This window comes from Carcharodon carcharias, chromosome 2 (genome assembly GCF_017639515.1).
Source record: "Carcharodon carcharias isolate sCarCar2 chromosome 2, sCarCar2.pri, whole genome shotgun sequence".
Lineage (NCBI taxonomy): Eukaryota > Metazoa > Chordata > Chondrichthyes > Lamniformes > Lamnidae > Carcharodon > Carcharodon carcharias.
The window spans coordinates 33,442,632-33,456,427 of NC_054468.1; the positions used below are offsets into that span (position 1 = coordinate 33,442,632).

General features: G+C 46.1%; 1 protein-coding gene across 1 annotated transcript; it reads right to left on the reverse strand.

Moving 5' to 3' along the window:
- Positions 1-291: 291 nt before the first annotated feature.
- On the reverse strand, positions 292-11,828 carry LOC121289847 (receptor-transporting protein 3-like). Its single transcript, XM_041209753.1, has 2 exons — positions 11,469-11,828; positions 292-1,411 (listed from the first exon to the last, which is right to left on the reverse strand). Exons 1-2 carry the CDS (start codon positions 11,612-11,614, stop codon positions 1,069-1,071), a joined length of 489 nt encoding a protein of 162 aa, XP_041065687.1. The 5' UTR covers positions 11,615-11,828; the 3' UTR covers positions 292-1,068.
- Between the last annotated feature and the right edge of the window lie 1,968 nt (positions 11,829-13,796).

Sequence of the window (13,796 nt, forward strand, 5' to 3'; positions counted from 1 at the left end):
CAGAGCTTTAGTCATAGGAGTTGATGCTGTTGGCTAGAGACCAGCCTTGACTTCAGCAACCTGAGCTTTAACCTATCCCGGACAGAAAAAAAAAGTCCCTGAGCCTATGATTGTAAACAAGACTGCTTAGTCTAGATTGGCATAATAAACACAAAAAAATCCCTACAGTTCATACTGGCTTGAAGTTGCCTCTACTGCCTGGGGATTAAGGATCAGGCTATCAGGAGACTCCTTCATGTATTGGTTTATTGCTTTTAACAGTGTGCCAGAAGGAAAACAACACAAAGCTGGTTTCTATTTAACTCATTCAAAGACAATTTGTTGTATTTATTTGTTGCTGCAATTGCATTGTGAAGTCCAGTGAAATATTATAGTATAAAAATATATAATCTAACTTGAGAGGTTAAATGCTTCTCTTGGAGGAATAACCAACCTAATTTCTGTCCACAAGCAAGAGATATAATCTGAACAGTTCATATTTTTAAGTGATATGAAAGCCAAGCCTGTCATTTGGATCTTTCTTCATCCGCCAGCATTATTTTAATTTGAATGAAATGGCTATTCATATAAATAAAAATGTCTTCAAATAGCTGTTTCACATTATATAGATAATGTACAATGAAATGTTGGTAATACCGCAATTTTCATTGTCATTTTAATTATATGAATCATAGAATCATGCCGCACAGAAGGAGCCACATGGCTCATAATGTCTGTGACAATTCTTTGAAAGAGCTATCCATTAAATCCCACCACCCTACTCTTTGACCTCAGCCCTACAAATTTTCCCATTCAAGTATTCATTCAATTGCCTTTTGAAAGTATGAAGCTGCTACCACCGCCTTTCAAGCAATATCTTATAGATTCTAACAACTCATATAAATCAACATGAATTGCAATAAAATATAATCACAAGAGCAAATTGAAAGCACAGGCATGGAAATAATGATCAAAAGCCAAACTTTTAAGCATTATTCAACTTTAAAACATGTATTTTATGATTCTAACAATATATTTTGCATTATAGGATCCATCAGGTTTCCAAAAGCGATAAGTTCAGGCTCCTGGTCACACAGCTTGGCTGCAGATTCCCACCCTGCAAGCTTCACAATGACGTGTCTCATGGGGACCATCCAGGTTGCAATCCCTTTCGAGAAAGGCTTTGCGTTCTCCAATGTCTTCCTGATAACATCGTTGCCGGATCTTTGTCATTAACCGATCAAGAACTTGTTTGATATTTTCTTCACTGAAGACAGGTTCCACAAAATTAGCTTCTTCATCATGGTTTCTTCGGCACTGCTGTTTGAAGAATCGAACCTTCACATCTCCTGTCCCATTCCGCAGTCTCATATTGAAAAGAATTAGAGCCCTTGCAGAAGCCCATCCATTGGAGCAAGTTGAACAATGGAATCTGAGAATAAAGAAATAAAACATCAGTTCCTCCTATCCCAATTGCTTCAAAAACAGTAATTTACTCAAGGTTCTCATTCTTTTCAAAAAATCAGATTGATCTTGGGTCTCAACCAAGGCTGAGATATATAACGCCAGTGATAGAACTGATGCTGTACTGTAAAATATATATTCCTTTGTTCACTTCATATTAGCAAAATTAAACATTGATATGACTTACAAACTCATAGTAGGTGCTCAATTATGCTAAGGTTTAGTTCCACCATGCCCGTCACCCTCTAATATCTCATCCAAGTAGCCATTCTCTGAAGTGACAACCAACAGCTGTTTCATCAGACATAACAAGCAGTTGAGACCAATTCTGCCTCCTCTGCACATTTTCCACTGTAAAATAGTAAGGTGGATTAGATGGAGAAAATCATCAGTCTGTTTGATTGCATTATTCTGGAATATGAATCCCACTGACTCTATGGGCTGAATCTTGCCCTCATCAGGCGGGCGCGGTGGGTGAGCCCGGGAGCAGCCGCGAAACCGACTGCATCCTGCAATCAGGCCCTGGCCGCGATTTCACACTGGTGGCCCAACTAAGGGCCACCCAGCATGAAACATGGCTCATCACTGACCGGAAGGGCCGAGCAGGAGCGGGGCCTATTTGCCACCGGTTCCAATGGCAACCCAGCGGCCGATATAAAGAAGGCCCAAAACAGCCCTAGAAAGGCTGCCAAGGAAGGAAGTCTGGCTGCCATTCAGAAGATGCATTTGAATGCAGCAGCAAATGCCAGACGGGAGAGCAGGCTGGGTGGGCACTTGGCTCCCCCGTCTTTTCGGATGAGTTCCTCACGGTCTTGCTGGAGAAGGTAGTCCGCCAGGAGGGACACCCTTGTCCCCAGAGATGGGAGAAGGAGGCCACTGCTCCTCACAAAGAGGGCATGGGAGAAGGTGGCCGGGTGAGTAGCCATGAATTGGCGCGGCGCACATGGGTGCAGTGCCGGAAGCGCTTCAATGACCTGCTGTGCTCAGGAAGGGTGAGTATTGTGTTGGTATAGATCAGTGTGCAGGGGTGTTAAGGTGTGGCCATACCCTTGTGGACCTCAGGGATGCTAGAGTCTGAGTGCCAACTGTCAATCACGCCAGAGCTGTCCAAAGGGGTGAGCCCTGGCAGCTTGGACTGAGTGCCTTGCGGCTCGAGGGCCATGACTTGGATGTGCCCTGCGAGGTGTTCCTCAGCTGGGGTTGGCCAGTTGCAATGGCGCTGCAGGTAGAGAGTGGACTAATCAATGCTCCTCTGTCCTTTCAGGAGAAGATAAGCCATAACCAAGTCGAAAGGGCACATAAAGACGGAGGCCCACCAAACCTGCTGATGCTCTCCCGGTTCAAGCAAGATGCCCTGAAGCTGGAGAGCCAGTACACTCCTCATGCAACCAGGTGTGGTGAGGCAGGGGTGTCAGACAAAGGTAGGAGAGCAGTGCCCAGAGGTGAGACTTTCGGATTGTGCAACCAGTCCAGTGCAGTCTCCTCGTTGATGTGAGCCTCGAACCTGACGTCCCCATTGATCACTGGAAGACGATGGCACCATGATGCTGATCTCCATTGTCTCACTAGGGTGCCTGGCATGCACAGTGACAGTGTGATGACTTTAACTAATGACACGTGATGACTTTAACTAATGACATGTCCTTGTTCACCCTTTTAGATTTGCCAGCAGGCATCCCATCTGCAGACCCTGAAGGTCCACCCCTGACACCAGAGGACCACTTGTCACCTGTGTCACACCCGCTCTCTAAAGCAGGCACCAGCCCAGGTATCAGCACCTTGGGCAGCTAATATCTCGGTGCACATTGGTGAGGGCACTTCCCACTCGCTTGAGGAGCAGGCGGAGGCAGAGTGCCCAGGGCGCTGGCAGTTGGAAGACTGCTGGGGACCAGACAATGATCATTTGAAGGCTGATGATGAACCTCTGGAATCATCCATTTAGCGGCAGATTCTGGATGTCCAGCGAGATGTGCGGCAGGTTCTGGCGGAGATCTATGAGGGTCTGCATGCCATGGTCTCTGTGACGGAAGAGTCCTTGCGGAGCGTGAGCAGTGCATTGACCTTCGTGGGCATGCGCACTGCCTCTTCCATTGAGATAGTGGCAATTCTCATGGAGAGTCTCCAGGGACAAAACGTGGGGCTCCTGGGGTTGCACTCGGACCTGCAAGCCCTCACACAGGCACTGACCTCAGATGGTCAGTGTCAGTGTGGAAGATGGATGAGGCACCCAGTATCCCAGCTTTGTGGCTGTCCATCAATGGTGTGCAGGGAAGTCCACAGTGACCTCACATTGGCGCACGAGCTGCCTGTCGTCTCGGTGGGCTCCTCTCAGGGTACTCTGGATGACGGCAGCAGATCTTCCGCCCCTCCACCAGTGACATCTGATGAGGCATCTGATAGGCTGCGGCAATTGGGGAGATGCCAGCTGTGGCACTGGCCGCTCCCTCCCAGTCAGGGCCAGCACAGGCTCCATTGGCCATAGGTCGAATGCCAAGATCATCAAGGCCAACAAGACAGTAGAGTGAGCAGGCTGTCTCCAATGCCGGTGCCAGTGATGGGGCAGCACCTTGACATAGCACTCACAAGCGTAAGTTAAAGACACCATGAGCACAAGAGGGACTGGTCACGGGTGATCTTATGTTCTTTCATGTTAAATTAATGTATACTAGTCTGGGAATTAAGACTAGAGAAATTGTAAATAGTCTGTAATTGTCAAAATTATATAAATTTTGTTTTTGCCGTCATGGCCTGAGTATGCTTCACCTTTTTATTTTATTGGTGCAGGGTACACCAGTATGTAATACTTGACATACATGGCTCTGAACTTTATTGCATAGGTACAGAGTGTTCTCTGTGTTCAAATGAAAGGGTCCTTTCAGGCATCCAGGATGGAGGAGGCAGCCCTGGCATGCAACTGAAGCTGATCTTTGGCAGCCTAACTGAAGGAGCGTTGGATCAAGGCGTCCCGGGTGTCCCTGCCTCCCTGGAGGTTAGAGGACTGGTTCCAAGCCCTCAGCATTCTCCTTCCTCACTGTGCTCCTCTTCGGACTCACTACTGGATTCATCATCTGTGACCAGGGTCAGCTGCCTCAAGATCCTCTTCCTCCAGTGGGTCTCCCCTTGCCAGCGCTAGATTGTGGAGCGCACAGCATGCAACCACGATCAGTGCCACCCACTCTGGGAGGCGCTGTAATGCTCCCACTGAACAGTCCAGGCATTGGAAGTGCACCTTGAGAAGACGTATGGTCCTGTCTAGCATTGCCCTTGTGGAGACGTGACCCATATTGGAACGCTTCTCTGCCTCTGTTCTTGGGTGGCAGAGAGGCATCATGAGCCACCTCTTCAACAGATATCCCTTATCACCCAGCAGCCATCCATCTTGTCAGGCTGGAGCACTGAAGAGCCTCAGCACCTAGGAATGTCTCAGGATGCACATGTCATGGGAGCTGCCAGAGTACCTTGCACAGATTTGCAGAATCTGCGTCCTATGGTCACACACTATCTGCACGTTCATGGAGTGGAAGCCCTTCCTGTTGGCGAAGGCAGCCGGCTGACCCGCTGGTGCCTTGATGGACACGTGTGCAGTCGATGGCAACCTGGACTTGGGGGAACCCGGCAAAGGCTGCAAAGCTTACTCAGCCTGGCTAGCTTCGTCCATACAGAAAAGAATAAATCTCAGTACCTGCCCGAACAGAGTTTCTGTCACCAGCTTGACACAACTATGGACAGCTGATTGGGACACTCAACACAGATCCCCCACTGAGCCCTGGAAAGAGCCAGAGGCATAGAAGTTGAGGGCCACCATGACCTTCCGAGCCACTGGCATGGGGTGTCAACCCACACAGTCGGAGCTGATCTCAGGTCCAAGCATCTGGCAAATGGAACCTCCTTCGGCATTGCACCTCAGGCATATTGAGGTGGCTGCATCACTGCCTGTAAACCCTGGCAGCAGGATAGTGGTGTCTTCTGCAGCCCATTGGACTTCCTGCTGGCCCTGCGCCCCTTGTGCCAGCTCCTCTTCTCCCACAGGTCCCTCCCTGGAAGCTGCATAGGGACATGTGGCCTCCTCCCCCTTCTGCCCCTCTCTTCCTCCTCGGAGGCGGTGCCTCCAGCGGGACCACAATCCCCGTTAACAGGGTAAGGGAAGGCTGATACCTGGAAGGGTCAACATGACCCGAATCCTCCGGAAGTCTGGCAGACAGCAATGAGTCCTGAAATGAGGCCTGGAAATGCCAAGAATGAAGCCCTAAACAGATATGAAGCTGCCAAGTACCAGTAAGCAACCGGCTGCAAACTATCTTCAAAACTGCTCACTATTCATACTAGCATTAAGGGGAGGTGATGGCGTGGTGGTATTGTTGCTAGATTAATAATCTAGCAACCCAGGGTGATATTTTAGGTCCCGGGTTCGAATCTCGCCACGGGAGATGTTGGAATGTGAATTCAATAAAAATCTGGAATTTGAGAAATCTGGTCTAATGAAACCATTGTTGATTGTTGATAAAACCCATCTGGTTCACTAATGTCCTTTAGAGGAGGAAATCTGCCCTCCTTACCTGGTCTGGCCCACATATGACTCCAGACCCATAGCAATGTGGTTGACTCTTAAATGCCCTTAGGGATGAGTAATAAATGCTGGCCTGGCCAGTGATACCCACATCCCATGAATGAATTTAAAAAAATGCTGCTGACCCTTTTTATCCCGCCCTTGGATGAGGTTTGAGAAAATGTTGGCTGGCCGCCTGCCCGCTTTGCCCGTGCAATGAGCAGAAAATTGCATGGACAACGAAAAATCACAGACAATTGGATTGTTAATGGCCTTAAGTGGCCTGTTAACTAATGGTGGGTGCCGCTCCGGCACCCGTGTGCGCCCGCCAAATGAAATATCGCGCGAGTGCACGATGTCCTCGGGACATCCCGGGGAAGGAGGGATTTTCTTATGAGGGGAGGTTGAGTTGGTTGGGCCTGTACTCTTTAGAGTTTAGAAGAATGAGAGGCGACTTTATTGAAACATATAAGATTCTTAGGGGGCTTGACAGGATAGATGCTGAGAGCTTATTTCTCCTAATCTCAGGGTAAGGAGGTGCCCATTTAAAACAGAGATGAGGAGGAATTTCTTCTCTCAGAGGGTAGCCAATCTGTGCAATACTTAACCGCAGAGGGCTGTAGAGGCTGGGTCATTAAGTATATTCAAGGCTGAGATCGACAGATTTTTAATCAGTAAGGGAATCATGGGTTATGGAGAAAAGGCAGGAAAGTGGAGTTCAGGATTATCAGATCAGCAGTGATCTAATTGAATGGCGGAGAAACTCAAAGGGCCGAATGGCCTACTTCTGCTCCTACATCTTATGGTCTTATGGACACTCAGCCGACGTCATCGTGCACTATTTTACTCCTGTTTGGGTCAGGCATGTGCCCACCCATGGGATGAAAAGCTCTGCCCTAGGTTTAGCTGCTTCTGAACAGTTCTATGTTCTGACCCCAACTACTCCCAACATTGCATTGGTTGTTAATGCTTTGAGATACCCCAAGTATGTGATAACATGCTTTGTAAGCATGAGTTCTTACATCACAAATGAACTCTGCACAAAATGCAAATTGACTTCAAATAATTTATTCACTGAACAGTGCTTGTGATGCTCTAATTATTTCCATCCAGGTGCTTCCTCTTGATGATTGTGTACAGCTTCTGACAAATATTACCCAATATAGTGCTCCTTCCAAGCCCAGTGAGCGAAAGAAGTGAGGTGGGTGGCTGCTCAATCTCAAGGTTTGTGGCTGTGGCTCTGTACTTCTTTGTGTGGGCTTCTGCAACTGTTCACAGAATATCCAAGGCTATAGAGACTACTGCCTAAGCCTGCTCCATTTCAGCATATGTCATTGGAGGGCAATGATTTGGTGGCACAGATGTTCAATTGCTCTCTCACCTGTGCTTACTCTTGCATGTTACTACTGTTGTGTGTTCCTGCAACATTCCTGTAATCTGCAGTCAGCAGACTACAAAGTTGTGCAGAGGTTCTTGAAGTCCCACACACATTTGTTTCATTAATTCTCCAACGTGGTAAATTTAGCACTGTCCTAATTCTAGCAGAGCACCCCTATTTGCATAGTTTAATGAGACGAGCGTTCGTTTCGGGCAGCTATCAGGGATGTCTTAAAAGAATTTTCTTTGTGCAGTTAAACATAGAATTGCTACAAGCACCTGCCATTGATAACTTTAAGCAATATGGCAGGGGCATTTCTTGTGTGCACTTCTGGCACAGGACCTCCCACTACAAACTTGGCAAGTGGAATGCTGATTTTGTGCTCAAAAATTCAACAAGACACAAATGAATTTCTATCCCAAAATCCTTTCTTATACTTCTAACCCATTCAGATGCATCCTTATCACTCTTGCCTGAACTGCCTCCAGCTTTTTGTGTGTCTCTCCTGTACATCAATGGCTAGATTGATCATAATACTTAAGGCAGTGATCTGACCAAAGCATTATTTGATCATAACTTCTTTTACAATAGTTGTTGCTGATGCTGTTATAACTTCCTCTCACTATTTTTGCATTAGCATTCTATTTGCTTTGTTGATTGCTTCCTCAAGGATAATAGATCACTTTCAATTTCATCTCAACTATTTCAACGTCATTCATAGAGTATGTGTGCTACTCATTTTTCTTCCTATATGCAACAATTTGCACCTGTCCCTTTTAAATTTAATTTGTAACTGTTCTACCCAATTACATCATTTATCCAACTCATTTTGTATTTCCTGAATTTCCTCCTCAGAATCAACCTCCTGAATTCTTATATTCTCACAATACTCAGGCTTACTACTTTTTAAGGCAACATAATAAGCTTCTCCCTTTCGTCTAATATAATCTTTAACTTCTCTTGTTAGTCACAGTTGGATCACTTTTCCTGTTGGGTTTTGTGCCTCAAAGGAATGTATATTTGTTGAAAGCCAGGTAATGATTCTTTAAATGTTAGCCATTGCCTGTCTTCTACCAAAGCTTTTAACATAGTTTCCCAATCTTCCACAGACCCCTCCTTTGTTTGGATTTAAGGTCCTAGTTTCAGATTGAGTTAAATCACTTTCAAACTTTACGTGAAATCCTATCATGTTATGGTCACTCTTCCCTGAAGACTCCTTTACAATGAGATTATTAATTAGGCCTTTCTCATTACACGATGCTAGGGGTGGAATCATCCCAGATTTGCACTAGGTGTGGTAGCAGATGAGAAAAAGAAAGTTTTGCCTGCTGGCTGCAATGGTGGCTTTTGATGCTGCATTGTCCCAATCCTGCCTTATCAATAATACATTCCTGTGAAACATGCTGTTTTGCTGGTGGACAGCCTCCGATTCGCTCGCCATGCCATCACCTTGCTGCTTCCTCACACCATATGCCATATTTAAAGTGCAACAGAGTAGACACTTCTCAGTGCTTCCAGACCTGGACTGCTGCACAGAAGACATAGCCCCGAAAGGTAAGAGGTCTGCAGCCCCCTAATTCAGTTATAAATCCCTGCAATGCCTTTTGGAAACAGTGGAGGCCCAACATGAAGTCCTCGACTCTGGGTGAAGGCCGGCAAACAAGGTTGCCAATCCAACATGGGAGGTGGTGGCAGCGGTGGTCAGTGCCAACAACCTGCAAAAGGGGACAGCCATCAGCTGCCAAAAGAGGATGAATGGTCTCATCCATTCCGTCAGGGTAAGTTACTCTTCTCATCACTCTCAATTCACTTCTCACAAATGCATCATGCATCCAAAGGGATCTCACACCTCAAGGGACAACACTACCAACTCTCACACATACCCTCACATCTCCATCAGGCTCACACCCTCTTAAGCTCGCATCCTCATCCCATCCATGGCTCCGCTCACCACACAAACATTCCGCGCAATGCCATGTGTCCTGCTCTCACACTCTCCATCTGTTTTCATGCAGAAGAAGCTGGCTTACAGATGGAGGGAGAGGTCTCAGTCCAGGGGTGGAGTGGCCCACATTCGGCTCCTCAATCACTTTGAGGTCCAAACCATTGAACTGACTGGTGAGGACGTGGACCGTGCCTGCGGCGATGGTGATGTTGGCAGGGATCACCCACATGGGGATCCTGCACTACATGTGCGTGCTGTCTCTCCTGCTTTTGGGTGTGCTGCCATCCATTAATCATCTCTACTTTGGTTCACAGGGATACCTGACAAGCAACTGACACCCTCAGCCAGCCAGTTCCTCAGCTCCATCCACATCTTCACCTCCAGCCTAGAGGACAGCTCTTCAAATTAAGGGAATAAGCAGCCTAGAAGACCCATCACAGCGCTTACCTACACCCTCCACCAGCACAGAGACACACACCTCGGTGGGACCTAGATCTAGAGCAGGCTCAGGTTCACAACCTGGTGGTCATGTGTGCGCAGAGGGAGGAGGCAGGTTCAGCCAAGCTCCCCAGTACTTGGAGGACTGCAGGGGAAGAAACATCTGTGAGGTCCGAGTTAGATGATAAGCCTCTGGATCCGGCCTTCCAACTCATCGTGGAGAGTCCGCAGAAGATGGGGGAATATGATGCAGTGCTGTTGGGAGCCCTCAACAGAGTGGCACACGAGTCAGAGGGCTGCGCTTGCTTGCTCTCTGATGAAGTGGTGCCCACATGTGCATGCATGGAGGTCTCCATAGAAAGGATGGCAGACACTATGGAGACCCTGGTCCAGCAAAACATGGAAACGCACACAGACCTTCACTCCATCACAGGAGCCATGGATGACTTCCTGCAGTGGCAACGCAAAAGGGAAGCAGGGCACCTCGACATCCCTCCAGGTGCTCCTTCCCCTCAAGGAGTCACGCCAGAGTCCTCAGGCACCTGAAGGGAGGAGGAGCGGGATGCCCCTGGGTCATCCACTCAGGACTCTTAGAGGCTGTCCTCTCCCTCCGAGTCTCCTTTGCCTGTGACCCCCTCAACCTCGCCCTCTGTCACCGCAGACGGTGCAGCTGGCCCACAGGACAACCAAAGCAAGCGGAGCCCTCAAAGCCTTGGCTCTCCAGAGGCCACATGCCAAAGTCATCAGAGGCAACAGGGCCAACCATTGCACAGGCTGTCTCCACCACTGCTGCGGCTATCAGGGCAGTTCCTGGAAGAACTATAGGCTTAGAAAAGTTAAGAAATTCCGATCACAGTTGATTGCACAGGGTGAACACGTTTTGACATTTTATAATCTGAAGATATATTCACTTTCACTGAATAATGTATAATGGTGTCTTTCAGCTTCATTGACAGGCTTCGCAAGTCCTTCCCCTGCTCCTCATTGGGAGCAACGAATGCAGTAGACTAAATTAAGGGAAGTGCAAGTGAAATGTTGCTTCGCTTGAAAGGAGTGTTTGGGCCCTTGGACGGTGAGGGGAGGGGAAGTAAAGAGGCAAGTGTTGCACTTTCTGTGGTTGCATGGGAAGGTGCCATGGGAGGGGTTTGAGGTGTAGGGCTTGATGGAGGAGTGGACCAGGGTGTCCCGGAGGGAATAGGGTCCCCCTTGTCCTCACTTATCACCCCACCAGCCTCCGCATTCAAAGGATCATCCTCCGCCATTTCCACCAACTCCAGCATGATGCCACCACCAAATACATTTTCCCTTCAGCCCCCCGGCAGCATTCCACAGGGATCGTTCCCTCCACCTTCAACACCTCTTTGTCCTTTTGTCTATGACATCTTTTGGCTATCTCCACCTATCACTGACCCTCTATCCAGTTCTACTTGTCCCACCCTGCCCCTGCCCCCTTAAACCAGCTTATATTTCACCTCTCTTATATTTTTACTTAGTTCTGTTGAAGAGTCATACAGACTCGAAACGTTAACTGTGTTCCTCTCTGCAGATGCTGCCAAACCTGCTGAGTTTTTCCAGGTATTGTTATTTTTGTTTTGGATTTCCAGCATCCGCAGTTTTTTGCTTTTATCTTATAGATGTTACTCTGTTTCCCTGCCTTTATTGCACTCAGGACATATGTGCAGGCTCTGATCTTGATTTCAATTATACATACTTCCTACCTTGCAAATGAAGACGTCCTGTACCAATTCCATCCTGCGGGTGTTTGTTGTGGTAGTAAGTCATCATCCTGTGCAATATTCCAGCAATCAGTGTGTGCCAAATTCAACACCTTACGATTAAACAATTGAACCCAGCTTGTGTTCATTTTCCTTTATGTAAAAATTCACTGACGCTATCAAAAAAATCTCTAAGTAACCTTCTCCAAGTTTTCTACAATTTTCAGTCTGATCTGTCAGTTTTGTTTCTCCTTTCGTACTAGCACAGTAAGTATGCAGTCACAGTAAGAAACACAAATATAATTAGGATCTCCTGCACACTTTTCAATCAATTGGAATGATGTTGTATAATAACAACAGACTGAACCAAATGGGAGGTTCAGGTCTTTAAATACTTATTGCATCATTGAGACTAACCACGCCCATAGCCTGCTAGAAGAGATCAACAAATTAATTTTGAATTATTACCTAAAAATGCTGAAAGGAAACCAAAACTAATACCAGTAATGGTCTTTTCCAAATGCATATGACAGGGAAAGCCAGGAATCTCTTTGACTTTTGTCCTTTCTATAATGGCATTCTCAATATTTTGACCACAGAATTATTTTAAAAATTCTATGCATATATACTTTGTGACCCCTTATGTCTTCCTGCACAACAAAACATCTCCAACCTAAAAAGAAAGACAGTGGCCTTCTTCTGGTTCTACTTTTGTGCCAGTCACTAAGAGGTATGAAAGAGTATAGTGATTTGCCCTCTAATATCCCTTTCTCCAGAAGGGAAATGCCCATGCTTTGTGTTACAACTCATGTGACGGGTAAATTCCAACACGGACTATTTGGACCCGATAATATGTTACTTTAGGCCTGTAACTTCCAAGCTCCAGGACAGCGTATCTGTGGAGTACCAAACAATATTTTATTCAAAGAGTAAAAAATGGGTTTGAAATATCAGATGCATTTCTGGAATGTGAAAGGATTGAGAAATATGTGGAGATGACAAATCTATTAAAATTGATAGAACTTATACAAATGGTCCTTTTCTTTTCCTATAATTTTTTTTATTTTGTGGTATAACATTGCCCATTTAAAACAGTCTATTAGTTTCCCAACTCTGCTGGTTTAGGCTTACGTATGAATAAGGAAATAGAAACTGAAACTAAATAAAACTACGCTCCTCTATCTGCTTTAGGCAAATAGGAATCAAAGGTCATCCAGCGAGCTCAGGCGAGGAAAGGGTGAAAGAGGGAGAAGAGGTTGGTAAATACCTGGAGGAGAAGTAAGGGGATGGCGGGGATGAGAGAGATCGGGTGCAGCTACAGGAGATAAAAGCTACTGCTATTTGAGCTGCTTCGTCTTCTAATAGGGGCAATTACAATACCAGAGGAAGATACCAACCTGGGTGAAAAGGATGATGGTCACAACACAGAAACAAGTGGCAAGCTTACAGAGCCAGGCCTTAAGGTCCTCTTGAACGTGATAACTGTTAGTAAATTGACAGCACACTAAGATCTTGTGATTGGTCAGAAAAAAGTGACTAAGAATGATCTGAGGATCTACTGCAATCCCTATGATCTGGAAAGAATCTGGTGATATCTTGTAATTGGGCAGTAACTAACTGAAGAGTTAATAAAATGAGCTGTTTGGCCACCTCTTAAATAAATGCTGAAACAATAACTGGAGTTTAATCTAAAATGTTGTCTTCCCTGGTGAGAATGTTTTCTTTTAAAGTTAACGATGATGTTACCAATGATATCTGCTGTTCAACAGATTTTCCATTCCTACCAAAGGAGAACAGGTTTGCTAGGCCCATTGGACAAGTGTTAAAGGTTTACCTCTGTGGCTGGTAAGGCAATTGCCTAGAGCACAGTTGATCCACTAGATTTTAGCAGAGGCTGAGAGGAGGCAACAACCTTTAGGGGTGATCAAAGTCCGAGCCAATTTTAAAATCCCCCTGGTAATTGGCCATATAAAATATGAGGCTAACAGCATTCATCGTTATTAAGGAGTAAGTCAAATAAGAACTTCTGATGTTGACATATGATTATTTAAATGCAGGAATTCAGTGGTGGTTAAAACCCACTCCTCCACAGGCTGTGCTGTGACAGTACTTGCTAGTAGCATTGAAAATAATGTAGTGGCTTAATGTTGCAATACTTATCGATGAGTTACCTGCTAAACAAGCCAGAAAAAAATTAGGGCTGGTAAATTCAGGAGTAAGTGAAGTTTTAATAGTGTGATAACTGATAATTACTGCCAAACAAAGTCTCCAGTCCCCCAAAATTTAATTTTACAAGTGTGGAGTCTTATTGTTTCAAAATTTAATTTTTGT